This window comes from Euwallacea fornicatus, chromosome 19 (assembly GCF_040115645.1).
Source record: "Euwallacea fornicatus isolate EFF26 chromosome 19, ASM4011564v1, whole genome shotgun sequence".
NCBI lineage: Eukaryota > Metazoa > Arthropoda > Insecta > Coleoptera > Curculionidae > Euwallacea > Euwallacea fornicatus.
The window spans coordinates 1172809-1200592 of NC_089559.1; the positions used below are offsets into that span (position 1 = coordinate 1172809).

General features: G+C 33.7%; 2 protein-coding genes and 1 long non-coding RNA gene across 3 annotated transcripts; 2 read left to right on the forward strand and 1 right to left on the reverse strand.

Annotated features, from left to right (window-relative positions):
- Positions 1-1953: 1953 nt before the first annotated feature.
- LOC136345326 (uncharacterized) lies at positions 1954-12360 on the forward strand. The gene is made up of 13 exons (XR_010733122.1): positions 1954-2086; positions 4666-5043; positions 5103-5197; positions 5263-5689; positions 5749-5843; positions 5909-7156; positions 7216-7310; positions 7376-8584; positions 8649-8987; positions 9051-10437; positions 10503-10927; positions 10987-11081; positions 11147-12360. It is a non-coding gene; the product is annotated as an uncharacterized lncRNA (long non-coding RNA).
- A 4298-nt stretch (positions 12361-16658) lies between these two features.
- Positions 16659-23742, forward strand: LOC136345225 (venom acid phosphatase Acph-1-like). The gene is made up of 7 exons (XM_066293312.1): positions 16659-17063; positions 18718-18822; positions 19319-19558; positions 21087-21237; positions 21314-21475; positions 22413-22630; positions 22689-23742. Exons 1-7 carry the CDS (start codon positions 16899-16901, stop codon positions 22842-22844), a joined length of 1197 nt encoding a protein of 398 aa, XP_066149409.1. The 5' UTR covers positions 16659-16898; the 3' UTR covers positions 22845-23742.
- A 201-nt stretch (positions 23743-23943) lies between these two features.
- Positions 23944-27712, reverse strand: LOC136345226 (venom acid phosphatase Acph-1-like). Its single transcript, XM_066293313.1, has 7 exons — positions 27538-27712; positions 26577-26681; positions 25768-26016; positions 25505-25690; positions 25329-25449; positions 25069-25277; positions 23944-25016 (listed from the first exon to the last, which is right to left on the reverse strand). Exons 1-7 carry the CDS (start codon positions 27667-27669, stop codon positions 24864-24866), a joined length of 1155 nt encoding a protein of 384 aa, XP_066149410.1. The 5' UTR covers positions 27670-27712; the 3' UTR covers positions 23944-24863.
- Between the last annotated feature and the right edge of the window lie 72 nt (positions 27713-27784).

Sequence of the window (27784 nt, forward strand, 5' to 3'; positions counted from 1 at the left end):
TTTTATAGCTCTTTACCGTTTTTTGACGGATGAGTTGTATGCTTAGAAAAAAAGGCTGTAGAAGTTTTTTTTTTTATATCTGGAAATCGTTGCAACACTCTTGCCGTTCGACTGATCAGCTGTACCTTTCCAAACATCACGATGTAAAATTTTTTGTATGTTTTCGTATCGATATGATTTCATAGATGATTCAGTCTTATGGTAACACACTGGCAAATGAGATTTTCGTAATATAGGAGTTTAGAAGCATTTTTTTTTAAGTTTTAAACCTATGAGACATATCACTAGTGTAGCTAACATTTATTGAATGAAAGTGCGAGTCGTGTAAGTGCCGGTTAGTGTCAAGCGCTTTCGAAAACTTTCCCCTTATGTGGTGAAGTGTCGTTGGGGGTCGAAGCTGTGTTCCCCTCCTCAAGACTAAATGAAAGTACCCGTACTCTCTCATCTTAAACCGCTACGTTAAACTAGGGCTTAACATGGGGAAGTGCGATAAGATGTAAGGTCTAGGGCCTTGCAGGGGGGTGGCCCTCTTCTGATCAAAGACAGACGCCGTGGGATGATCCCACGCATAGGATGGGGCGATGAGAGTAGAATATCGGGGTAAGATGTGGTTCAATTTGAATGGGGAGGTTGTCATCGTTGTTTTTTTGTTTTTCGCAAGTAAATTTTGATAGGTAAACCAAAGCGAAGTAATTGGAAAGATGCCGTGGGATTGTGCCAACTCCAGGATGGGGCCATAAAAGTAAAAAGTTGGGTTAACACGGATTGTCGATTTGAATTAAACGAAGAGGTTCTGGTTATTGTTTTTTCTTCTTTAAGAAAGAGTTTTCGCAGGTCCACGAAAGCGACGTAAAAGAAAACTGAGTTTGATTCATTTTTCAGTAACAATTAATATCAGTTTTAACCTGGTGTTTGACTTTTGATATTAACTTTGGTGTTTTGAATTAGTGTCCGGGATATGTGTTATTTTATTAAATCGAAAAAGGCACTAAATATAAGTCTACATAATTGACGTTGCCTACATCCCTCTTGGTTTTTAAAGTGCGGGGACACGGTAATACCGATTTTTGCACTTTTAAAGTGTTGTGAAGTGAAGGTTCCCAAAATCTAAGGTCTCAATTGTTATTCGAGATCCATGTCATTCGATTAAATTGAAAAATAATATAGCTTTGTATGATCAACAATTTAGACTTCTTTGAAACAATTTGTGGATCGAACTGTTACGGGACGAAGGGCCATTGCTCCCTTAAGGCTAACTACATCTAGGTTTCCAGCTTTGCTCGCTTACGTTACGAGTCCGATAGAATATAAGACTCGGGTCTTGGAGGAAACGGGTACTCTCTCTGAGTGAAGAGAAACGCCGAAGGAGAATGGCTTAATTAGAGATGCGTCGTTGACTTTTGCGACACTTAGGGTAGAATGATGAAAGCAAATTAACGTAAAATAGCTTTATGGTTTAAATTAGAAGGGGAAGTTCTGATTATCACTTCTAGGGCTGGAGATTACGATTTCAAACCGATATCGGTATCTTTGAGGGTTTTGTCAAAGTTTCGGGTTTGAAATTATTCTGAGCTCAATTTGATAAATTTTCTCTAATTATATCAGTTTCACACTGTTTGTGTGTTTTCTTGAATCCTGGTATATCTTTGATTTTTGGCTATTTATATATTTCAAATATTATTTCGCTTTGCAAATCGCTACGGTGGTTCGATCGATCCGTTGTATCATTGTAAAAAGCCCGTAAAAGTTGTTTTGAATGTTTCGAAGCCATTGTATCGTCGTCATCGTTCGGCCTATGACTAGTACCTTCGCAAAGGTATATTGTAAGATTTTTTGTTCGTTTTTATTGCGATATCGTTTTTTGGATGGATTTAGTTGTGAGGTAGCGCTGAGACGAACAAGATGTTCATAAACCAGAACTATTTATTGCCACAATAGAGTGTTCTTTTGTTTCAGATAATTCTAAGATACGTCGCTACTGTATCATAATTGTTCATCACATTTAAGATTTCTGGCTCAAGATGAAAATGAAGGTCGAAGTGCAACGTTCGAGCTGACCACTAAAAATACAGTGGCTCGAATTCAGGTGAGTGGCGTAGATAACAAATGAAGTTTCATGACGATCTTGAAAAACAGATGCCTTATTCAATACTCTTATGTAGCATTCTTCTTTTTTCCCTTTGATCTTATTTCATTAGGAAATAAAAAACAACACTTTCTTTTGCTAAGGACTTGTATGATTCTTGAAAATAATAATCACAATGTAGCAGTAATGACAATAAACAATCTGTCTATATCCATAGACGTTTCAATTGATAAAGCACAACTACTCAAATATTTTCTTGTTTTCCCTAGGAGCAATTTCAAGTGTGTAAGTCAAAACTTATAAGATTTATTTCCAATTTATAGAATTGAAATAATAGCTTGTACATCCTGCATCATGAAAGCAAGAAGCTTTTGTATAAGGCATATTTAACCAAATCGTGTTATTTTTTACTAGCCCTCAATACGTATTTGCACGTTTGGTTCACTCTGCACAAGACAAAATATGATCTATTACAGCCTTATACAATAGATTTGAGGAAGTTATCTTTTTTGATTTTCCAAAATTTTGTAGCAAACAGGCTATATGACTCAGTGTCATGATGTTCAGTATAGCGCAAAATAATATGCCTATATAATTGAGACATTTTGAAATATCTTCGATTCCCGAATATTAAAAACGATTTACAAAATTAACACAGTTTATGGAATATTAAAAGTTTCTAAAAACTCAACTGATTTCTTTCTAATTGATAATTCTCACTGTTCCGGAGATAGCAAAAGTTAACATGCAACAGACATGCTGTGTGCAGGGTATGATTATTAATTATTGCTCTCATCCGCAATTGACGAAATTTCTCCACAAAACTAGGAGTGTCGTCTTTCTTTTGAAGTCAATTTTTCCTCAATTAAAGCAAAAAAATAAGAAACCTATTTTAACATTTTTTTTGTTGAATTTATGATAATTTTCAAAAAGACATATGGTTACTACTCGCAACAGAAAGTAAACCCAAGAAATAACGCGTAATCACTTATGTTATATATCTCACAAACTGTAGAACTATAGGGGAAATTGGAGCAAATAATTCGAATTTTCATATTCTGTAAAATGAAAACTGTTCACTTTCGTATAAACCTAGCACGCGTAAATTTACTTTGTGCGTCTCAGGTACTGCGCATAATGACGAAGCAGACATTCGGCGAAAAAGAGATAACACTAAAATATTATTAAAAGTATGAAGCAACATACGATCCATGACAAAAGTGAAAAGTAAGGGCGGTTTTATTCTCTCTTTATGAAATCTACATATTTTCTTTTTATCCGAGTATACCCATGAAGTTAACTTGGGCGAGCTGCAAATGTGGTATAGTATTTTTGTGGAAATAATATGGGGATTAAGTTTGGCCCAATAAGTAGGAACTACTTTGCATAGTTCAGCACAAAGTACGTTGATTTTTACCCGATAATGCATAATGAAAATAGGTTATAGAAATAAAACCTGCTCTTTGTTTTATGTCATATATTGTAACTCAATACCACTCGGAAAGCAAGCCTAGGCAAGACTAAAAATTCCATATTAACTTTACCTAAAAGTAACCCTTGTAACCTGATAAAAAGGCACCTTAAAGCCATCAATACCATGCTCAAGTTTCACACATGCTAAATGTTAATCCTTGTAAAACGAAAATATAATAAATCTGAATATATATTTAAATTGTGCCATTAATTAGGTCGGTGTCACCTTTTAGGATTTAGGTATCCATAACTCAACAATGCATAATAAAATAAAAGCAGTGGGAAAAGAAGCAAATTTTATTATCACTCTAACATCGATATTTCCCACGTGTTCCATTTCAAAATCCGCCACTAATACAATTACGTAATCATAAAGATACTTTAAGGAAATGAGATTAACATGTGCCTCAACTAACACGACAATCCCCAGGACTGTTTACGTTTCACAACAGTCGGCATGTCACAGCATCTCGATTCTTGGAATTCGAGGTCTCTGCCGAGCGGTGGCAGCCCGTGTGTGTTTTGATTGGGCATATTCGAAAAGCAAGCAGTCTTTTGTCAACGCCCCAGAAGCAAACCGTATGTAATAGTTCCATAAGGGCGATCATTCGGGAAAATGAATTACCGCCCGATAGCAATTGTTTCTTAAAATAAATTCCATTAGTACATCAAACGGCCGCAAGTGAACTCGATAGGTGTTAGTTATAAAGTTTCAGTAGGCTTTGATTTCCTTTTCGTGTAGGGTGAAGATGACAAGATGTCACCGTTAATATTCCAAAATATTGTTAATTATTCAGTTATTTTAAATCAAATCGGTTAGCAGTTCTTCTCAACACGCCTGCAAGTAAACCTTAAGACGAGAAAATACATATTAAATCAAAAAAAGGATTTATTTGTTTTCGATTTGTGCATCGAGATTTGACAGTACATACAAGGTAAAATAATGGCGTCCTCTAAAGAATTTATTTGATTGGATTTTTGGCGAATTTGTAAAAAGAAAAGATATTTTCCGAGAAAACCCTCTTTAAATCGTTGAAACTTCCAGCAAATTGTAAACCAGTTACAAGTTTCCCAGAAAATTATTTAAAATAGTTCATATATCATAGGTGAACGAGAACGATCTGATTGAAAAGGACGCCGTTGGATGATGCCACCCTCAGAAGGGGGTTGATCGAAAACGGGTATCGCGAAACTGACATTTATTGAGTGAAAGTGCGTGTCGCCAAAAACTGTTTTTCCGCTTATGCGATAAAAGAGTGTGTTCACGGTGGTCGGAGGTTCGTTCCCCCTACAAGACTAAGTAGAACGAGGTCTCCACCCGTGCTCTCTCATTTTAAACCGTCACGTTCAACCGTGGGTCAAAATGAGGAAGTGCGATAGGATGTAAGGTCTAGGGTCTTGCGGGAGGGGGACAGTTTCTCCGATTGAAGACGTCGTTGGATGGTGCCTACCCCAGGATGGGGTCATGAAAATGGAACATCGGGGTAAGATGGATTTGTGCTTTAATAGAATAGTTTCTGATTGTTGCTTCTATTATTTACAGGTAAGTTTTGTAAGATCAACGAGATCGTCGTAACTGGAAAGACGCCGTTGGATGGTGCCTACCCCAGGATGGGGCCATAAAAGTAAAAGATGGAGGTAAGATGGCTTTGTGGTTTAATTTAAAAGGGACGATGTTTAATTGGTATTTTTATTGATTATAGGTAAGTTTTGTTAGGTCAACGAGAGCGTCGTAATTGGAAAGACACCGTTGGATGATGCCAACCTCAGGAGAGGGTTGACCGAAAACGGGTATCGTGTAACTGACATTTAGTGAGTGTAAGTGCGTGTCGCGTAACTGTCGCGTAGTGTCGTGCGTCGTAGGGGGTGTCGCCAAAAACTTTTTCCCCTTATGCGATGACAGAGTGTGTTCAAGGTGGTCGGAGGTTCGTTCCCCCCACAAGGTTAAGTAGAACGAGGTCTCCACCCGTGCTCTCTCATTTTAGACCGTGACATTCAATCATGGCTCAAAATGAGGAAGTGCGATAGGATGTAAGGTCTAGGGCCTTGCAGGGGGGACAGTTCCTCCGATTGAAGACATCGTTGGATGGTGCCTACCCCAGGATGGGGTCATGAAAATGGAACATCGGGGTAAGATGGATTTGTGCTTTAATAGAATAGTTTCTGATTGTTGCTTCTATTATTTACAGGTAAGTTTTGTAAGATCAACGAGATCGTCGTAACTGGAAGGACGCCGTTGGATGGTGCCAACCCCAGGATGGGGCCATGAAAGTAAATGATCGGGGTAAGATGGATTTTTGATATAAATTGAACGTTAGAGTTCTGATTGGTGTTTTTCTTATATTATAGGTAAGTTTTTGTCTGGTCCTCGAGAACGACGTAGAAGAAAGTTGAAATCGATTCGTTTTGCGGTGGGAATCAATGTGAGTTTTAGATTGGTATCTGATATACATATCATTCAACGAAATCGAAAAAGGCTCTTTAAGCCTACACAAACAAAATTGGGACAACCCTGTTGGTTTTTGAGATACGAGATCACATTGGAATTTGTTTTATGATTTTGAAAGGGTTGTTAAATGAAGGTCCCTAAAGGTACATTTTTAAAGCTGGAGGGACTCAAAAGCTATCGCAGAACAATAAGCGTCGTTAATTTTCATTTATGTCTGGAAAGGCTCTTTAAGCCTACACATTCTGATTAAGGCGTTCCTCGTCACTGACGCCACTGGACTTGATAATTTTATTTTAATTAGGACCAAGACAGACCCTTACTACTACAAACAACGCCACCAAAAAAAAAAAAAATCGATGAAAAGTTATTCGATTTATATTCCAAAAATCGCAATAAAGAAACATTGAACGCTCTGTATCTTGGAAACAATACATTTACGGTCTACATAATTCCTGGAAACTCTTGGACATTTAGTATATCTTTATGTTGAACATACTGTACAATTATTTAATTTTGTAATGCATGGTTGCAAGGGTACTTCAGTTAGATCAAATTTTACATTTCTTGAGTGTTCGGAATGTATTGATCGCCTTTGTCCCTTGGTCTATGACTGGTACCTTTGCAAAAGGCAGATTTTAAAGTTGTTTATATGTTTTCGTATCTTCGATGATTCAGCCGTGTGGTGGTGCGGAGACAATGCAGATGCTCGTAATTCAGAACTATTAATAGGGACAGTTCGGTGTTCGATTGTTTTAAAGAGTCGTGAAATATGTCACTAGTGTAGCGGACAATTAGTGACCGAACGTGGGTGTCGCGTAGTGGACATTTTCTGTTCGAAAACGGGTTTCGTTTAATTGACATTTAGCGAGTGAAAGTGCGTGTCGCCAAAAACTGTTTTCCCCTTATGCGGTAATAAAAGTGTGTGCCCCTGGTGATCGGAGGTTCGTTCCCCCCAAAAGGCTCAGTAGAACGAGGTCTCCACCCGTGCTCTCTCATTTTAAACCGTCACGTTCAACCGTGGGTCAAAATGAGGAAGTGCGATAGGATGTAAGGTCTAGGGTCTTGCGGGAGGGGGACAGTTTCTCCGATTGAAGACGTCGTTGGATGGTGCCTACCCCAGGATGGGGCCATAAAAGTAAAAGATGGAGGTAAGATGGATTTGTGCTTTAATAGAATAGTTTCTGATTGTTGCTTCTATTATTTACAGGTAAGTTTTGTAAGATCAACGAGATCGTCGTAACTGGAAGGACGCCGTTGGATGGTGCCAACCCCAGGATGGGGCCATGAAAGTAAATGATCGGGGTAATATGGATTTTCGATATAAATTGAACGTTAGAGTTCTGATTGGTGTTTTTCTTGTATTATAGGTAAGTTTTTGTCTGGTCCCCGAGAACGACGTAGAAGAAAGTTGAAATCGATTCGTTTTGCGGTGGGAATCAATGTGAGTTTTAAATTGGTATCTGATATACATATCATTCAATGAAATCGAAAAAGGCTCTTTAAGCCTACACAAGCAAAATAGTTTCATCCCTCTGGGTTTTCGAGGTACGGGATGGCATTAGTACCTGTAATGCGATTTTGAGTGTTTTTGAATGAAGGTACCTAAAGGTACATTTTTGAAAAATATATTTAGAAAGGCTTTTTAAGCCTACACAAGCAAAATAGTTTCATCCCTCTGGGTTTTTGAGGTATGGGATGGCATTAGTACCTGTAATGCGATTTTGACAGTGTTTTTGAATGAAGGTACCTAAAGGTACATTTTTGAAACTGGAGGATCTTAATTGCTATCCTAGAATAATAAGTGTCTCTAATTTTAATTTATGTCTAGAAAGGCTCTTTAAGCCTACTCAAACGAAACTGTAAGATCCCTTAAGATTTTTGAAACACGGGATTACGTTAATTCGTATTTTTATGATTTCAATTGTGGTATAAAATGAGGGTCCCTAATAGTGTATTTTCTGGTCTCCAGATCCCCAATTGCCACCTCCTATCAATATAGTATTTGCAGTTTTCAATTAAATCGATAAACGTTCTCTAAGATTGTATATGCGAAACTACCACATCTCTTTTGTTCATTCATATACGTGGTCGTGTTACTACTTACTTTAAGACTTTGAAAGTGCTGTAAAATGAAGATCTCTAAAGATGCAACCCTTAATCTGCAAAGTCTCAATTAACATTTGAGGCCTATATCATTCAATTAAATCGAACAAGGCTCTAGTTTCGACTCGTCAAGAGTCAATACCTCTCTGAGCCAATGTGTAGCTCAAACTGTTGAAGACAGAGGCGCGTCCCTTCCTCAACGCTAAGTGTATATAGATGTCCATCCTCACTTTCTCACGTTATACAGCTATTTAAAATGAGAGAGATCCCATAGTATGTAAGGCAAGTGCGCCTTGCAGAAAGAGGATGCTGTTCTCTCTCAGTGAAGAGAGACTTCGTTGGATCGCTCGACATACTGAGTGGTGCGATGAAATTGTCATGTAAGTTTTCAGGTGAACGAGAACGACGTAATGAGAGATACGTCGTTGATTGGTACTACATTCGGAATTGAGCGATGAGAATAGAAAATTAAGGTAAAATGGGTTTATGCTTTAAATTAAAAGGACACGTCGTGATAGAAATTTTTGTTATTTACAGGTCAGATTTGGCTGGCCACCAACTTGGTCTCCGGTGGGCCAATTTGTGGCTCTAACTATTGAGGACGGAGGCGGGTTCCTTCCTCAACGATAAGTATATTTAGGTGTCCATCCTCACTCTCTCACGTTATACAACCGTGTAACGTGGGGAAGTCTCACAGGATGTAGGGCTAGGGCCTTGCAGGACGAGGATATTCTCTCTGAATTAGAGAATCTCATGCACAAGATGGTGTGATGGATTTGTGACGTAAGTTTTCAGGTGAACGGGAACGAAATAATTGGACACACGTCGTTGGCTGTTGCCAAATTCAGTACGGACCGATGAGAGTAGAAAAACTAGGTAATATGGGTTTATGGTTTAAATTAGAAGGAAAGGTCCTGACCATTAATGTTTTATTTACAGCTCAGCTTTGGCTGGTCAGAATCTCGGATTTCCAAAACCATTTTCCGGCATCAGTTCTTGGGAGTGGAGACGCGTTACACCCTCAAGACTAGATATGTCTAGATCTCCACTTTTGCGCTCTCATCTTAAACTGCCGATTAATGTGGAAAAGTCTAACGATAAGGATGCAAGACTAACTAGATGAAACCAGGAGATCGAGAACGGGGTGGTTGCTCAAGTCATTTTATGAAAAAAAGCTTCTACAAAAATAGATCCGGAAATACGTATTGTTTCCAAGACAGTCAAATATCTTTTAAAAGATTATTTAAAACGTTTAAAAAATAATCGAAGCACAAAATATTCTTAGGGAATAAGGGAATAAACCCTTGAATTTTTTGAATATGTTTTTGCATGATAAATAGACATGTAATAAAATGGTTTTTACTTTTTATCTCTTAAACGAAGCAAGGTACGACGAAAATTCAAAAGACGAAAAGTTTGATTTTTAGTTGCTTTGTCTCAAAAAATATCGAAAGTGATTAAGGCGTCTTCCCATCCCTGACGCTTCTAGACTTAATAATTTTTATTTAATTAGGGCCAAGTCAGCCCTTTACTACTACAACGAACGCTACCAAATTTCACAAAAACTCGATGAAAAGTTATTCGATTTATATTCCAAAAATCGCAATAAAGAAACATTGAACGCTCTGTATCTTGTAAACAATACATTTACGGTCTACATAATTCCTGGAAACTCTTGGACATTTAGTATATCTTTATGTTGAACATACTGTACAATTATTTAATTTTGTAATGCATGGTTGCAAGGGTACTTCAGTTAGATCAAATTTTACATTTCTTGAGTGTTCGGAATGTATTGATCGCCTTTGTCCCTTGGTCTATGACTGGTACCTTTGCAAAAGGCAGATTTTAAAGTTGTTTATATGTTTTCGTATCTTCGATGATTCAGCCGTGTGGTGGTGCGGAGACAATGCAGATGCTCGTAATTCAGAACTATTAATAGGGACAGTTCGGTGTTCGATTGTTTTAAAGAGTCGTGAAATATGTCACTAGTGTAGTGGACATTTTCTGTTCGAAAACGGGTTTCGTTTAATTGACATTTAGCGAGTGAAAGTGCGTGTCGCCAAAAACTGTTTTCCCCTTATGCGGTAATAAAAGTGTGTGCCCCTGGTGATCGGAGGTTCGTTCCCCCCAAAAGGCTCAGTAGAACGAGGTCTCCACCCGTGCTCTCTCATTTTAAACCGTCACGTTCAACCGTGGGTCAAAATGAGGAAGTGCGATAGGATGTAAGGTCTAGGGTCTTGCGGGAGGGGGACAGTTCCTCCGATTGAAGACGTCGTTGGATGGTGCCTACCCCAGGATGGGGCCATAAAAGTAAAAGATGGAGGTAAAATGGCTTTGTGGTTTAATTTAAAAGGGACGATGTTTAATTGGTATTTTTATTGATTACAGGTAAGTTTTGTTAGGTCAACGAGAGCGTCGTAATTGGAAAGACACCGTTGGATGATGCCAACCTCAGGAGAGGGTTGATCGAAAACGGGTATCGTGTAACTGACATTTAGTGAGTGTAAGTGCGTGTCGCGTAACTGTCGCGTAGTGTCGTGCGTCGTAGGGGGTGTCGCCAAAAACTTTTTCCCCTTATGCGATGACAGTGTGTTCAAGGTGGTCGGAGGTTCGTTCCCCCCACAAGGTTAAGTAGAACGAGGTCTCCACCCGTGCTCTCTCATTTTAGACCGTGACATTCAATCATGGCTCAAAATGAGGAAGTGCGGTAGGATGTAAGGTCTAGGGCCTTGCAGGGGGGACAGTTCCTCCGATTGAAGACATCGTTGGATGGTGCCTACCCCAGGATGGGGTCATGAAAATGGAACATCGGGGTAAGATGGATTTGTGCTTTAATAGAATAGTTTCTGATTGTTGCTTCTATTATTTACAGGTAAGTTTTGTAAGATCAACGAGATCGTCGTAACTGGAAGGACGCCGTTGGATGGTGCCAACCCCAGGATGGGGCCATGAAAGTAAATGATCGGGGTAAGATGGATTTTCGATATAAATTGAACGTTAGAGTTCTGATTGGTGTTTTTCTTGTATTATAGGTAAGTTTTTGTCTGGTCCCCGAGAACGACGTAGAAGAAAGTTGAAATCGATTCGTTTTGCGGTGGGAATCAATGTGAGTTTTAAATTGGTATCTGACATACATACCATTCGATGAAATGGAAAAAGGCTCTTTAAGCCTACATAAAAAAAAATTGGGACATCCCTTTTAGTACCTGTCATGCGATTTTGAATATGTTGTTGAATGGAGGTCCCTAAAGGTACATTTTTAAAGCTAGAATACCTCAAATGATAGCCGGAATCAATAAGGACTCGCATTTTTGAAAAATATTTTAAAAAAGGCTATTTAAGCCTACACAATCGAAACTACAAGGTCCCTTAAGATTTTTGAAACACGGAGTCACGTTAATTCGTGTTTTTATGATTTCAATAGTGATGTAAAATGAGGGTCCCTACGAGTGTATTTTCAGGTCTCCAGATCCCCAATTGCCACCTCCTATCAATATAGTATTTGCAGTTTTCAATTAAATCGATAAACGTTTTCTAAAGTTGTATATGCGAAACTGCCACATTTCTTTTATTCATTCATATACTTGGTCGTGTTACTACATACTTTAAGTCTTTGAAAGTGCTGTAAAATAAAGATCTCTATAGTTGAACGATTTCAATTGCTGCTCGGTATTCATATAATTCAATTGGAGAGAAAAAGTTTCTAGCTTTGGCTGGTCAACAATTTAGACCTCTTTGAGTCAATTTGTGAATCGAACTATGAAGAGATGGATGCGCGTTCCTCTGTCAGCGTTAAGTATTTTAAGTTCCCGATCTTGCTCTTTCGCATTAAACAGCCCTTTAACGGAGGCTAGTCTGATAGGATGTAAGGCTAGGTCCTTGCAACAAAGGAGCACCCTCTCTGAGTCAGGAAAGTTGCCACCGAATAGTTAGGCGCACACGGGGTGGTGCAATGGATTCTGATTTGCAATAAGTTTTCAAGTGAAGGACAATGACGGTGGTTCTTATGATACTTAGATTGGAGTAATGGGAGAAAATCAAGGTAAGAGAATTTTTTTTTAAGGTTTTAGGGTAAAAAGGGACGTTCTGTTTTTTACTTTTGAATTGTTTGAAATAAAGATCAATATGAAAACAATATAAAGAGCATTTTCAATACAGTGAGAGAATTGTTACCGTTCACACTAGCTTGTGTCTTCGCCCTTCTTAAAGGGGTAATATTGTTCTTTGCTAGTTTTACCTCAAAATAGCGTGCAACTCGAAAGTACTTTAACATCCACCTTTTTTGGGTGTCATGTTAACAAGAGTTTTGGATCGAGTCCTTAGTAAAAGGTGATTGTTATTCTCAGTTAGTTTAAACTCAGAATAGAGTGCAATTTTACCACTTCAACAACCCCTATTCGTGCATGAGGTGGTATGTCTAAATAGAATAGTGATTTTTACACTATTTAAGTGTTAATTACGTCCCTTTAAATGTCAATACTTGACTTGCATCAGCATATCAAGCATCGGCAGCCACTAAGAACTTCTGTTTTGGCTCAAAAGGCACTAACACACAAAAGACACTAAGGATATTTTCAATGGCATTGGGACCTGTCTGATATGGTAAAGTGGGTTAATAATGTTTCCGTTTTATTTATTTAAAGATTTAAAGATTACTAAAAAGGTCGTTAACGTTAATTTTTAATTTTCAAATTGTAAAAAACGTTGTTTTGCACTTCATTTTGTAAAGAAGTTATTAAATTTCTGAACAGATTATAATTTTAGCAAACATAACTGTAAATAGGATCATTAATCCTAATCAGGTTCTTAAAAGTCTACTAATTACATGAATAACGATACTAATTAACGCAATTAATTGAGCGATTTAAAGGACAATCAATTTTCAAAATAGCATCAATAATTAGAAAAACAATATAATTCTTATCGAAATCTGAGTCTGGCGACAATCATGAACTCGTGAGGTCGAACGTGAACATTCGATGTTAAGGGTGACCGATAGCGCCAAGTTGAGATATAAGCTCATCACTCAAACAGTTTTTTGACCCAATTCCCCACTCTCAGTTTTCCTCCGTTTTATTTATTGTGAAAACACTTCTCGAAGATTCTGCAAGCAATTCTAAAAATTATATGGTAACCAAGATATTTTCAATTCGAATAATTCTTTGAACAAAATCTTAAAAATTATCCATCTTCTGACGTGTTATATCATTATTTACGTACAGATATCTATCTATATATAGACATTTAAGGGAATAGTAAACAAACTTATTAAATATTTTGCATTCTTCCTTAATTTTTCAAACAATTTATAGTCCAAAAAATAGTTGAACAAAAATACTTATTAACGACCATCTTGTTGGCATTTCAGCGATCTCCTGAAAGTTGAATGAAATTGATATTATTCACAATACATAAATAGACCCATAATGTCTAAGGAAAATTTTTAAATAATTTAAGGTCGAATAATTTAGAAAACGTTGCGCTAAGACGTAAAATAGATATCAATTGCATTGAAACGTGTCGTTGCAAAACTAAAAGCTAATATTATATTTCTCTAAATATTGGTATTTTATTCTTGCCTTCTTCAACCCAATTTTAAGTTAATTTTTTCCTGAATTTTTTGCTCTCTAAATTATTTTATCCTTCGTATGTTTTATCGTTCGTATAATAAATAAGTTCTGGTTGATTTAGAAATAGACACTAGGCATTTCATAGTGAGATAAAATGTAGCAACATCATGGTTTGGACCGCATTCTTATACTTTGTTCAAAGATAACCACGATATTGTTGAAATCCTAGTCAAACTTGCCACACTATGGATAAATAAAAGACAATCTGTTTTATCCATGAAAGGAGAATATCTTTTAGATAATAATCAAGAAAAAGTGTCTTATAAACAGTGGTGAAATAATCTGCTCATATTTTTCCATTTCGATAACGATCAACCTACTTCAGCACTATGAAAATCGGAAATGATATTTTTAACATTTTCTCTAACTTGTCCTAAACATTTCCATAAACTAGTTCAAATCAAAACTACAAGTCTGATTCTAGCTAGATATTTCTAGTGGTTACTTGAATATTAAAACATTTTAAATTTGGATCCATCAACTATACTGTGCCGTCAAATTAACGCATATTTCTAATTTTTACGTATTTTTGTATTTATGATTTTAGAGAAAATATTTTACATTTACTAAGGAAGGATAACCGTAATTTTCAATAAATTTAACTTAAGGGAACCATTAAGGGGCAGAATTGAGAGAATACACGGCGCACCAAAAAATCCTATCATTTTTATTCCTTAAATATATGATATTTCCATGTAAATATTATTTTATTTATTAGAAATTGTATGAAAATCTAGACACTCAGTGACAAAAATACCGTTGACGTTCTTTCTTTTTTAGTGAAACTAATCATTTAATACTCTATTATGAAGCATAATTTTACAAAAATTACAAGACTTAATTATTATTATTACTGCGCGGTGCATTTTATATGAAACTTAGTGTAACAGTTTTGAATATTTTGTAAACAATTGTTGTTATCTTATAAATAAAAACATTAAAAAATTATGAAAGTTTTAAAAACTATAAAGCAACAATTGTAAATCACTAGCGCACTTTACAAATATTTTCGAAAGTAATTTGTTAAGTTTAAAAAATTATGTGTTAATTTTGTGGTGCACTGTATAATTGACAGTTAGATTCTATTATGAATTACCTAGTACTCGACGTCCCCCTGTCTAGAATTAAAAATGTAAAATTACTAGCTTTCACATTAGTTTATTATACATTAGGAGGGGAATAACATTTTCTAACCTTTGCTCCAAGTCCATATCGCTAACTCTATACAGAAAACAAATTTTATACATTTATAGTTTATGTTTTCGATATTTCATCGTTTCATCATTTTAAATCATAGTAATTATTGCTTGAATTGTTGCTTGAGTTTTACTTGAAAGAGCTTTAGACATATTACCTACAGGGGGTTATTGTTGATCTTATACCAAAACTTTTGGCATAATTTTGATCAGAAATAGAAAAGTTCAAAGTATAATAGATTAATCAAATTATTGACCGATTAAACAACAATTTTTAGCCTCGACATGGCGAGAACAATTGATATATACTGAGAGTAATCGCACAGATAAATTGTTTCGGCGAAGTTGATTAGGCACAAAAAATTTTCATATTCCCAAAAAACATCCTAAAACTGAATTCCCAGAATTGTGCATTCTTTTTCCTCCACTTTTAAAATATCGTCCAGTATTCCTCTGTTTTCTGTGTGGCTCAGATCTTGTTTCAAAAGATTTTTAGGAAATATAAAGGATTATTTAGTGGCAAAAACTCATTGGCGCACAGATATTTTTTTGCTCGTTGTAATTTCCTAAAAATACAGTTTCTACAAGAAATGTCTTTGTGCTAGACATTTAAAATTATTGTTCCTGCACCTCTTATTTCTGCTTTTTTCCAATGATATTTTTGGAATTTACAAGGATGGTTAATGAGTGAAAAGTGACCCTTCTCACATTTTTGTTTTGTTTCAATATTTTTTCAACATTGAAATTTCGTTCATTTAATATTAATTTTTATCGATCATTTAAACTTTTTAAAAACTTCTTTTTTACCACGATTGGATAGTTGGAGTTATAATTCAACTAACGATCTATGTGAATTAGTTTTCGGTAAACACTTGTTTTAGACTTTTATAAATTTTGTTCCATTCAAATATTCAAGACAAATAGTTTTTTATTTTCTTTTTTTCTCAATGTTGAATTTTATAATTTAACTGATTCAGACAGCTATCCAAATGATTATGAACACGCTCGTATGTTGATAAAATATCATCCACATATGTCCATCAATCTAAAGGTATATAATTATCATTGTAAACATAATTTGACTAAAAATTTTCTGTCGCAAAATGACTGAGTATGGAAGATAGTGAGAATCCCATTGCTTTTTGGGACTCGCTCATAATAGTCATTTTGATATTTATACGATTTGTTTTCATACAAACCGATGATAACTCTACGGTGGAGCTTTTGTTTAATTTAGTGCGTCCTCTCTGATTGACGTAATTTTCAAGTTTATTTTTAACAATAGAAAGTGTTTTATCAATTGAAACATTTATGAATAAGCTGGAAACGTCAAAACTGACCAATGTGTAATTTAAGTGTAAATTTATATCAGTTCGTTAGTATGATTAAATAAAAACTCAAAATATTTAAGAAAAATCTAGACTGCGCCTTTGTAGCTGAATTTAATGCTGCTAATAATAGGTCTTAAGAGTGTGTAATTTTTGTGGATATCTAATTTGAAATTTCTTACGATATTTCTATTCTTAATGTTGATTTCTGAAAAAGCTCGGGAATTTTGAAGCGATTTTTTGAAACTATTTGTTTTCTTGTGGTTTGTGTACCATCCAACTAGCTTCGTTTAAATAGGTCAATTAAATTTCACATGAGCAGTACCATTTTGCCCCATCCTCTCCTGCTCGCCAATCATATAATCCGTATAAATTCGTGTCGAAAATTGAACCATTACAGTACTGTAACGCCGGTACCCTTGCAGTGAAACCCGGCTCAATCCACTCTAAATTCAATTAAAATCTCTTTGTCATCCACTTTTCACCAACAAGTTAATAGTACCGCGTGATAACGAAAATTGTTCTATTATTTCATTAGTCCGCCAGGGTTTAGTTCTTGGCAAATACAATTTTGAGACCTTCAATCCGCATTACTACATCGCGAAAATGGGGTGCAGCTCTATATAGTTCATGAGCATTTTACTTCTGGTTCTAGTAGTTCTTATAGTAGCTGTAGTCCTTACGGTTCATTGGTATTTCAACATGAAGTTCCTGATTTCTTTGGGATTAGTTTGTGTCACCGTTGTAGGCAGCCAGCCCATTAATGATAATGACAGCCTGAGATTGGTCAGTGTGGTAAGTAATTTATTAGATAGTTAAGTTATAGCATTAATTAGAAATCTATTATAGCTACATTTCGTATATCTCACCAGCAGTACGACTAATTTCATGTTTTGTGAAGCTAAGTTTCCGAGTTTGATTATTTCAAATAAGACATATTTTAGTACTCATTATTTTTTTTTATTTCCATAGTCTTCAATTTCTTAACTGGCAAGGAAATGTTCTTTTTAGTGTATTAGCACTAAATTTTCTAATGATATAAAGGAGTATGTTTTACAATTCTTACTGTAGTGCCCATTTTAAATTAATAGCTAAACTTTTCTCTGGAGGAACATTATGGAAAACACCTTTATTTCTATAATTCCTTATCATTTTTAATTTATATCGTTAATATGTTATATAAAGAACGTTGTTTTTAACCTTACTTCACAAGGTCATGTCTAAATAAAAAAGGTTTATGCAAATGCCAACTATCAGTGTTGAATACCTATTTTGTTTATTTATGTACGTGGATCGAGGATGAACTTTATTTTCCAAAAATGGTTATAATTATTTAGTTTTTCCAAGCATTTAATTTATTCGACAATTATTCCTTTTTTAGTTATTAACTTTTTATAGGATTTTTTAGCTTAATCAGTCTTATGGAATGATTAAATTTGATATGTGATAATGCATAATTAGAAGAAGCAGGTGTCACCGTCTTTCAAGTACTCAAAATTAAAAAAAAAATTTCATCTCGAGCGTCAAAAAATTGTCAAATTTCATAATTCACTCAGCATTCAAAATTTATGAAAAAGACTGATTTGCCTGAATTTTTAAAGTCATATCATAAATTTTTCAGAAACATAAAATGAATTGTCAAAGTGTTTCCTGATTAGTGGCAATTTTCCAAACCCTCTTTGATACAACCTTACTATTTGCAGTATCACCATAAAGTTATTAAATCATAAGAACAATCAGTTTATAAAAGCCAATAGAATCATTAAATTTTCATTTTCCATTCAGTTCATATTTGCTACGATCCTAATACTTGCAGTTTTTCTTTTTTTTTTTAACATTACCTATACCTAAAAAGGAGTTCCGTCACTGACTTTTGTGTTAGTTCAATGTAAAACACAGTTTTCAGTATAATATAATAATACCACTAAAAAAGTCTCACACGTAAGTGATTCTGAAAAAGTAAAGAAATTTCTAAAACATATTTCATTTTTTTTTCAGATATTTCAAAAATAGCAGGATATTTTGCTTTTTTGAAAAGCTCATGTGAGAGGACCTTAAGATGCGCAACTTCTCTCTAATTTAATCGTTTCTCTATCTGTGCTACTTTTCGAGATCTCAATAATGACACATCGAAATCATCACCACCCTGTATATATATATATATACATATATTTATTTATTATTGGGTGACCCTCTTAGCGCCCATTCACTTCAACACAATTCTATTGACAAACCTACAAATTATGTATCTTCCATAATCATACATATGTTATAAAATTCCAAATGTTATTCTCATTGGACGTATAATTCGAATAGCTTTGTCAATTGACCGTTAAAAATCAATTCGTCCATTTATAACAAGAATCATTGGTACTCAATACAATTTAAAACTAAAGTATTGCGTAATATTTTATAATAGTTTTTCACGTCTGAATTGCAAATTTTCCAGTTTTTCAGACATGGGGCGCGGACACCAGAATTGAAGGACACCTATCCAAATGACCCATATAAACTGGACACATTTCAACCAATGGGATGGGGACATTTAACTAATGTAAGAATCTCATAATTTTTTTTAAATGAAGCATGTATTTCCCTATAATGCAATAATCATTATATATCTTTTGCAAGTTTATCGTTTAATGCTAATTAAAAGTTAGGCAGTAAATAATACAGTTTTTGTTTTGTGGGGTTTCCGTTGGCATTGAGCAGCTTTGAACTTGAAAAAACCCCATTGCGGATACATTTTAAAAAGATCCATTGGGTTATTGATTAATTTTAAATCGTAAACATGCAATTGTTACTGCTTATTGGAAGCTTCAGTATTAATGTCACGTAAGCTTAATGAAAATTGATTATTGTGTCTATTGTACTTATTCGGTCAAAACCTCCAAGACCATATTACTCGTGTAACAATTAATGACCGCATTCACTAAAGTCAACAGTTGCCATTTCTGCTATAAGTAGGATTCGAAATTCTCCGGATGTGCTTACGTTAAACTTGATGAATACATTCTTAATTATTTACATGATGTATTAACTTTTTTCAGCATGGCAAACGAATGGCGTTTTCCCTTGGAACCTTACTCAGAACCCGATATGACAAGTTCCTGGGGGAGATTTACATCCCCGAAGCAGTATTAGCTCGAAGTACTGATTTTGAGCGCACAAAAATATCAGTTTTATTAGCTTTAGCGGGTCTTTATCCTCCGTCTGAAACCCAAAAATGGAACGAAAAGATAAACTGGCTACCTATTCCTTATGAATATGAGAAAGGTAGATTAGATCATGTGAGTGAAAACTTTTATATGATGATTTAGGTATTCAGTTTATAAGCAAATATTACTAAGAAAAATCTCGCTACATCTCAAAAACCTCCCTTTTGAATGGAAGTAATATGTTAAACAAATCTTTAGTTTTTACTATTAATTCTTTGATTTAATGAAAGAAAATTTCGTAACTTACTTAGTATATTAATATCAGTAATATCTTCAATTGTCCGTGGAATATTACATCTATTTTCAAAAATAAAATTGATCAAAATCTCATTTCTTATATAAATGACAAAAGTGAGCATCCCAGACCCACATTTGGTATGCCACTGTTAATTAATGGATCGAAGCTCAAATTCTACTACGTACTAAATAATCTGATATCAGCAATATCTAAATGATTCTGAAATGCAAAACAAAAATATAATTTTATAAATATCCAACACGGGTTTTGTATGCCGCTATCAATTGACTGAAGCAAACATTTTGCGAATTACTTAAAGTACCTATGCTAATCAATCCTAGAAGTTTCATACACACAATTTTCCAAAAAATGTAGTTTTTCAATTGTCACGACAGAGGTAGTTAAAGTGACTCTTTTCCACCCGGATTGGGTGCGCCCCTGCTTATTAAACCATTCAATCGAACATCACACAAGTTATTGTGGATACATCTGTATCAATAAATTGTGAATAGTTTCTTTATTTTGAAAGTTGTAATTATTCAAAATTCAAATTTAAAGTTATATGTATAAATATCAAATATTATGACTCTAGACTCAAGTTTGGTACGCTACTGTCAATTGCCTAATTCAACAAAAAATTTCTCGGATTGCTAAACAAACTTATGGTAATTATTTCATGATCTTTTATTGATACATATATTCTCTTTGACGCGATAGAATTTTTCAAAATCAATTTTTTTAATTATTAAGATAGGGGTTGTAAATATAACGATGCTATGCGTAGGTTGAGTGCACCAGTCCTTGTCATACGGTTCAATCTAATATCTTATAGGTTATTAAGTAAACTTATATTAATAATTTCACGAAGTTTCGTCGAGATAACCTCTGTTCTAAGAAATAAAATTTACCAAACTTCAGTCTCTTATATGGCTGGCAAATCTAAAGACTCTGAACCCGGATTTGACATGTAGGTCACTGTTAATCATCCGATTTAATCGAAAAATTTTCACATTGTTAATCATCCTTATATAGTAAGAGTAATTTCATCAGATTTGATAGTTATTTCTTTTATTTTGAAATTTATCAGCTTCAAATTCTAATTATTACGATAAATATGGTAATTATTATGAATTTAAATCAGAGTTTTTTTCTATTCAATCGAAAATTTTACAGATTACAAAAGATACCTATGCGTATTACTTCCCCAAATCCCATTAAAACATTATTCTATTTATAAGATTTCAATTTAAAAAGATATATTTTTCTAATTATCATGGGATGAACATCAAACGTAAGAAACTCTAGAATCTTAATTTGGTATTACACAATCAAATTCTATATTTTGTGTAACCAAAATTTTAGATGTTAAAAAGACCAAACACATATTGCCCAAGGTACATGAAAGAACTTGATGAAGCATTGCAATCAGATGAAACCTTAACATATCTAAAAGCAAACAGGAACACTTTCCAGTACATTACAAATCATACAGGCAAACCTATTAATAAACTACGTAAGATAATGCATTATTTTGCAGTAAATTTTCATTTAAAGAATAATAAAATTGACAAGTTTGTTGTGTGTTGTAGAGGATGTTTTCCAGATATATCAGACCTTGACTGCTGAAAAAACTATGAATTTAACGCTACCAGAATGGACAGAAAAAGTGTATCCTGAGAAAATAACGGAGTTAGCAGCAAAACAATGTGAAGTGGAGAACAGCAATGATGTATTGAAGAAACTAAACGGTGGTAAATATACAGGGTGTTTTGGAAATGTTAAGCAAAAATTTAGGGAGCTGTACTCTGAATAATTTAAAGAATTTTTTGTCGTTTTACGATTTTAGAAAAAATGCTTTGTTCCCCAGATACAAGGCCATAAATGTTTATTGATTAAATTTCTTCTTTTTTATTAAAATAGTTAAAAGAAGTTAATTTTCAACACCAATGTTCATTAAACTTTTGGGTTAGATTTGTGGGTGATTGGCTAATTGAACCAATATTTCTATCAGAAGACTTACAGGCTCAGTTTATCGTAACTTTTTGGAACATCACTTCCTTAATTCCTTGGAGATGTGCGATTGACAACCAGAAATGCAAGGTAGTTTATGCACGATATAGCATCAGCGCATTTAAATAGGATTGTTCGCGAATTTTTAATAGAAACATATGCAGATCGCTGAATTCGTCGTGGTGGACTTTACTTATGGCCAGCTCGATTTCCATACTTGAACCCTCTGGACTATTTCCTATGGGGGAGATTTAAATTTATACTAATTCAGTGGGAAACCTGAAAGATTTGAAAAATCGCATAATTGACGGATGCAATTCAATAAAAAATAGCTCTGGTATTTCTGAGTTTAGCCGTCAATGAAGAGAAGATTATAACCATAATTCCAAGCTGGCGGCAATTATCTTGAATAATTAATGTAACTTTTAACAAATTTCATGATAAACATTTATCACCTTGCATCTAAGGAACAAATAATTTTTTCTAAAATCGTTAAAGGACAAAAAATTCTTAAAATTGCTCAGAGAATAGTCCCCTAAATTTTTGTCCAACATTTAGGAAACACACTGTATAATTTTCCAATTTTCATCACATGTAACCATATTCATAAGCAATAGTCAAGATATTGATTTTATTTATTGTATTGAATTTATTATATCTCACTTTGTTCTATTCTAGGACGTAGTCTTCAGAAGGTAATTAAGGATATGGTAGCCAAAACTGAGGGGTCTTTGCATCCTCATGAAAGAAAAATATTTCTCTATTCAGGACATGAGAATAATGTAGTCAATGTATTATCTTCCTTAAATCTGTTCAAGACGCATTTTCCCTCCTATAGCTCTGCAGTATTAATTGAACTTCATTATTTGAGAACGAGACAAGATTACGCCGTAAAAGTGAGAATCAAAGTACAAAGAAATATGTCAAACATTTTCCATATTCCCTAAATTGCAGGTATTATACGTCAGAGATGTATTTAATTCACCAGAGGAACTCACAGTACCTGGTTGTGAGGTTCTATGTCCTCTCAATAGTTTCGTGAGGTTAACTGAAAATCATGTTCCCAAGAACTATACAGCTGAATGTGACTCTCTTGTGAACTTGGATTAAGCTGTTGTTTTCGACTTTTATTGATACTGGAGGTGGTTTTATATTATTATTATTTATTGCTGTTAAAGAATTTTGTAGTTAAATTTGAAATATTTATTTAAATTATTTTTTTAGATTTAATAAACATGCCCTATAATAATGAAAGATCATAAAATACGAATAGATATTATTTTGATATATTTTGATTGGAGAAATTAAAGATAAATCAAGTTTGAAATACCTCAAAGAAAGAAGTAACATTTCGTTCCTCCCTTATCTTTAATACCAAACTTAATTTATATAGAAATTAATAATGGAGACCAATTTGAACCACTTAAAAAAAAAATCCTAATTCGGTTCGCTTTCCTTTCTTGTGACCTAAATATCCACTTGACTTGTAGAAAAATTAAGTATTTCGAAATCCTTAATTTTCTCTTTTGTCGTAAAAATTCAACCTGATTTGCCGAAAAATTAAATAAATAAAATAGTTCCAACCAATGTAAGGAAAGAGGTGTATTTCGTTGTATTTCCTTCGTTTAACTTACAAATTTAATCTGATTTGTATAAAAATTGAATAAAGTTTGGCAAAATGAAAAAAAGAGACTAATTTGATTTAATGTAAACGAAAGAGCTTTAGGGCATTTTCATTGTTACATTTTTAGCTTAAATATTAACTTGATAATTGTGAAGAAATTTAAAAAAAATTAGCTTAACCTAAGTAAAGACAGCAATGTAGAAAAGAAGCAAGGTTGAAATAGGTTAAGTAAAGAGGTATTCTGTTGAACAAAAAATAATTTTAAGAATGAAACTTTGTTAAATTGACGGAGAGGAAGGGTTGAGTTTTGATGTGCTTCTTACGAATCTTTCATTAAAAAGAAAATCAAGGAAATAAACTAACATGAGTTAATGTAAAGTCAAATATGTCCTTTTTTTCTATTTTTTTACTTGACACTTCGACTTGAATTACAGAGAATTTCAGGTTACTTTAAATTAGAGCAAAGGGTTATAGACAAATTCAAGGAAAGAAATAAATACATGAACTATGTTAAGGATCAATATTGGTTTCTTTCGTTCTTTTGAATTTAATTTGTAGAAAAATGAACAAGAAAAATCTGGAATATCACTTAACAACTCTATAGAGGTTTAATAGAGAAAATAAACAACGAATATTAAATTGTATTGCTAGTAGTTCATACACATGATGCTCCAAATTCGAGCTGAAACGTGGACATCTTGAAAACCATAAAAGATCTAGGGGTGTACATTTTTCAAAAACATCTTTACTTCACAAAATAGGTGTAAAACACTAATATATGTGTTAATGATTTGGGAACAGAATGTCAAAAATTGCATTGCTTTATTTTTCAGTTTCTTAAATACAGAGTACATTTAAATTATTTTCAATAAAATGCAAATACATGTACCGTTCAACAGAATTCATGACCGTTTTTTAAAACACTTTAAAGCACATTTCATTGAGTAGTATATTTTTCTAAAATATTAAAACTAATATTTTTAACATAAACGCTGCTTGAATGATTTGTAATTAATAAATCTATTGTTAATCATTAATGATTTTATTAAATTGATTAATCTACATCCTACATTACTCTGCATTTTTATAAGTCGAAATTTTATCTTTTCTGAGAATATCTCGGTTCAAATTGAAGAAAGGTCAAAATGTAAGCACGTGGATATCTTTTGCTCACGAGATTATTGTGGTTAATCATAAATTATATGCCGCCAGACTTAAAATTATGATATCACTAATTATTATAAATAATTAAATATTTATTTTAATATCGCTAATTACCTTGAGGTCAATAGGTATTTGTTTGTCTTGTTATTAATTACCAAATATGTTCCGCAAAAGGGTATTTTATCAAAATGAAATGTTTAATTTTATTTTACTGATTAAAACTTTAAAAATTATTGGAGAGAATATCAAATAATTTCATAATTTCAAATCACGAAATCATTGTTTTGAAATTTTCTATAATTTATGTAAAGAAATTATATATCTTTTGAAAGAAGTTTTCATTATAAATCTTCTAGATCAAAACACTCCTTATCAGACTCGGGAAGCATGAATCGAAATAACCTTATGAAAGTTGCGAGTCTGCAAAAGTGACCTCCGCAACCGGGAACTCTCAATCTCTTTGGTTTCGAACCAGTATAATCTTGGTAATAAAACTAAAATAACTATAATATAAAATAAGAAATTAGAAATTTAATATGTTTTTACCTTAAAACCCCTTACTCCTTCATAATTGTGTAATTCAATAACGATATAGCTTCCATAAGGAGGAACATGGGAGTAAAACACATCGAGATATCTCAATAAAATTGCAATATTGTATTCGTGAGCCGAATAAAGAAAGATTTTTGTTCCGTTGTGGTATTCTCCTTTGGTTTTTGATAAACTATCATCCACTATCTTTTTGATCAAAAATCCTGTCGGACTTTTAATTTTAGCGAAGCTTTTGCAATGTTAAACAAACTTACCCACAACATATTTTTTCAGCTCAGCAGTTGCAGTGCTAACATTGTAGTGTTTGATTCCCAAATGTTGAATTTCATGGAAAACATTCTTTGCCCATTCAGGATGGCTGTATCCATTCTCTTGCTAAAATTTACAGTTTTAGTATCCATTTTTTTCTATGAAATTTAGTGAAAATTACCTCAGTGGCCAGCGTGAAATACAAATTTGCAAAATCCTGACTGCTCATTGATTCTCCAGTATGAAGTTCGAGATATTTGATTAGTTCAGTATGATTCTCATACAATTTTCGACCTTCGTTAGAATTCAAATAATTCCAAAATAACTTTCTGAATCTGGGACAATTTTCGAAGGGATCTCCTAAGACCTACAGATATTAGTAAATAAAATTACAGGAATTTTACAGCTCACTTATATTTATCCATAAGTATATCATTTTCTTACATGGTCTTCTTTTACAGGCCAATAGTTGAAAGGAATAGGTTGCCATTCCAGTTTATTTTGCTCTGTCCAGACGGAATGGCCCCTGGGAGGAAAAAGTGAGGCTAGGACTAACTGTAAGGACATTTTGGTTCGGTTGTAATCGGTACATCTTGCATCTACAATGTCCAAAGTGAATATATCTTCTGCCAGGAAGTTGAGATATCTTGAACGCAATTCTTTGCCTATGTTAAATTCTTTGCGCTTTCCTGCCTGAGAATAAAATTAGGTATGAGTTACGTAAGTAAGAATTTCAATTCAGGGTGAGTAAAAAAATTCCATCTTAATCCATCTAATGAAAAACAGTCCTGTGCTGTGTAACACAGAGAATATAGAAAATAATTTCAAGTTTAATAACTTGGATAATTTCCAATATTAACACCACTAGTACTACACCACTGATTTTTTTACAGGACTTTAGTACAAGTTAGTTTTAGTTAACCTTCCCTTAACCATCTTTAGTTAAAAATTTTGAGAAATTTCAGTTCTAATTGATGGAAAATTGGCATACCGATAAGAAGTGGCATTCTGAACACTAAAAAGAAATCTTATTCATCTCTGAAAAGTATCTAATTTCAAAACATCACGTGTTATATCACAATTTTCGTACTGAAAATGAGTTATAAAAAGTTTCTGATCAGAAATGTTTCAGTCCGATCCGATTGTACTGAAAGTGGCACTTTTTGCTCACTGAAGGTTCTGTTAGAGAAAACTGCTCACCGGGATAATAATAACAAATGCGAGAACACTTAATCATAATAAAAAGTACTTACATTAGTAAGTTGCCCATTTCCGACAGGGTAATATGTTACATTTATGTAAGGGTCGTTTTTGTAAATGGCGCTCTTGTCCGGTGTTCGGTCTCCATGCCTGAAAACCTAAAGAATAATGGTTTCAGCAAAATAAAACGTTTTTGCTGTACAGGTCCCCATATCTGTCTCTACATGTTTTATAGATATACAGCATTCAAACAAATTAATTGAAATCGTAACTATCCTATTTATTTACACTCAAAGTCGGGTTTTTATCATAATATACAGCGCGTTTTAACATACTTTAATAACCCACTTTTAGGGACTTTAAAAATTGAACGTTATAACCGTGATCGTCTATAAAACATGTTCGTATTAAATGAGTTTTATTATATATTATAACATGTGCCTTATATATGTGAAATTATACAGTGTTATTTTCAAAATATAAAATTTTTGGTAGGAGGCGATAGTACTCTGCAAATCATTAAAAAAATTCTAACGTACCCATGGTCAAAAACGAACCATTTTCGATATGTAGGGTGGCAAAGTTTAATATTTTTCTCTCATGTTATTATTCTAGCATACATATCTGTATACTTAACTATCTTCATATGTATTCGATATATGAGGTATCTACAGGTCGTTATTAAAAAAATATCTAATTTTTGGTACTTCGCCTACATACTATCCAAATATCGAGTGTTTTTAATACCACGCTCGGTATATTATGTCACCACGAAAAATTTTTATTTCATGCGTTGATGCAACTATTTCTAAAATATAAAACCTTAAAAGAATATTTAAATTTTTCTCATTTTATTTCTGTTGCCGCTAGATTTACTTTTTCATAACACGTTTCATCTTGTAAATGCTCATATATTTTAGTGGAATTGTGGTATTAAAAGTGGGTTTAAAACGCACTCAAATATGCTAATTAAGTGAAAATTTTGACATTATTTTAACTTCAATTTAAACTTACCACATGCAGCAATTCCAAGCTATCAATGGAATCGTCAGCGTCTCTTCTAACGATCCTGCCCCGCAGGCATAGACAACTCACTGACCAATACAATACGAAAGCCCAAAGAGCTATCGTTGTTAACTTGTTCATTTTTAGATGTTATTGGAGACTGACAACCCTAATCATTCGCAAATCCACTTTTAAAGTCTAAAACTATTATTATTGTTGTGATATAGTCTGATCGCCAATAATGGTGACTTCGATC

Coding starts and splice junctions, on each gene's coding strand:
- LOC136345226 (XM_066293313.1), bottom strand. CDS start 27,669: ATGAACAAGTTAACAACGATAGCTCTTTGGGCTTTCGTATTGTATTGG. Junction 26,682..27,537: donor GCTTGGAATTGCTGCATGTG/GTAAGTTTAAAT, acceptor ATTATTCTTTAG/GTTTTCAGGCATGGAGACCG. Junction 25,691..25,767: donor GGCCTGTAAAAGAAGACCAT/GTAAGAAAATGA, acceptor TAATATCTGTAG/GTCTTAGGAGATCCCTTCGA.
- LOC136345225 (XM_066293312.1), top strand. CDS start 16,899: ATGAGCATTTTACTTCTGGTTCTAGTAGTTCTTATAGTAGCTGTAGTC. Junction 18,823..19,318: donor GATGGGGACATTTAACTAAT/GTAAGAATCTCA, acceptor AACTTTTTTCAG/CATGGCAAACGAATGGCGTT. Junction 21,238..21,313: donor CAAACCTATTAATAAACTAC/GTAAGATAATGC, acceptor TGTGTGTTGTAG/AGGATGTTTTCCAGATATAT.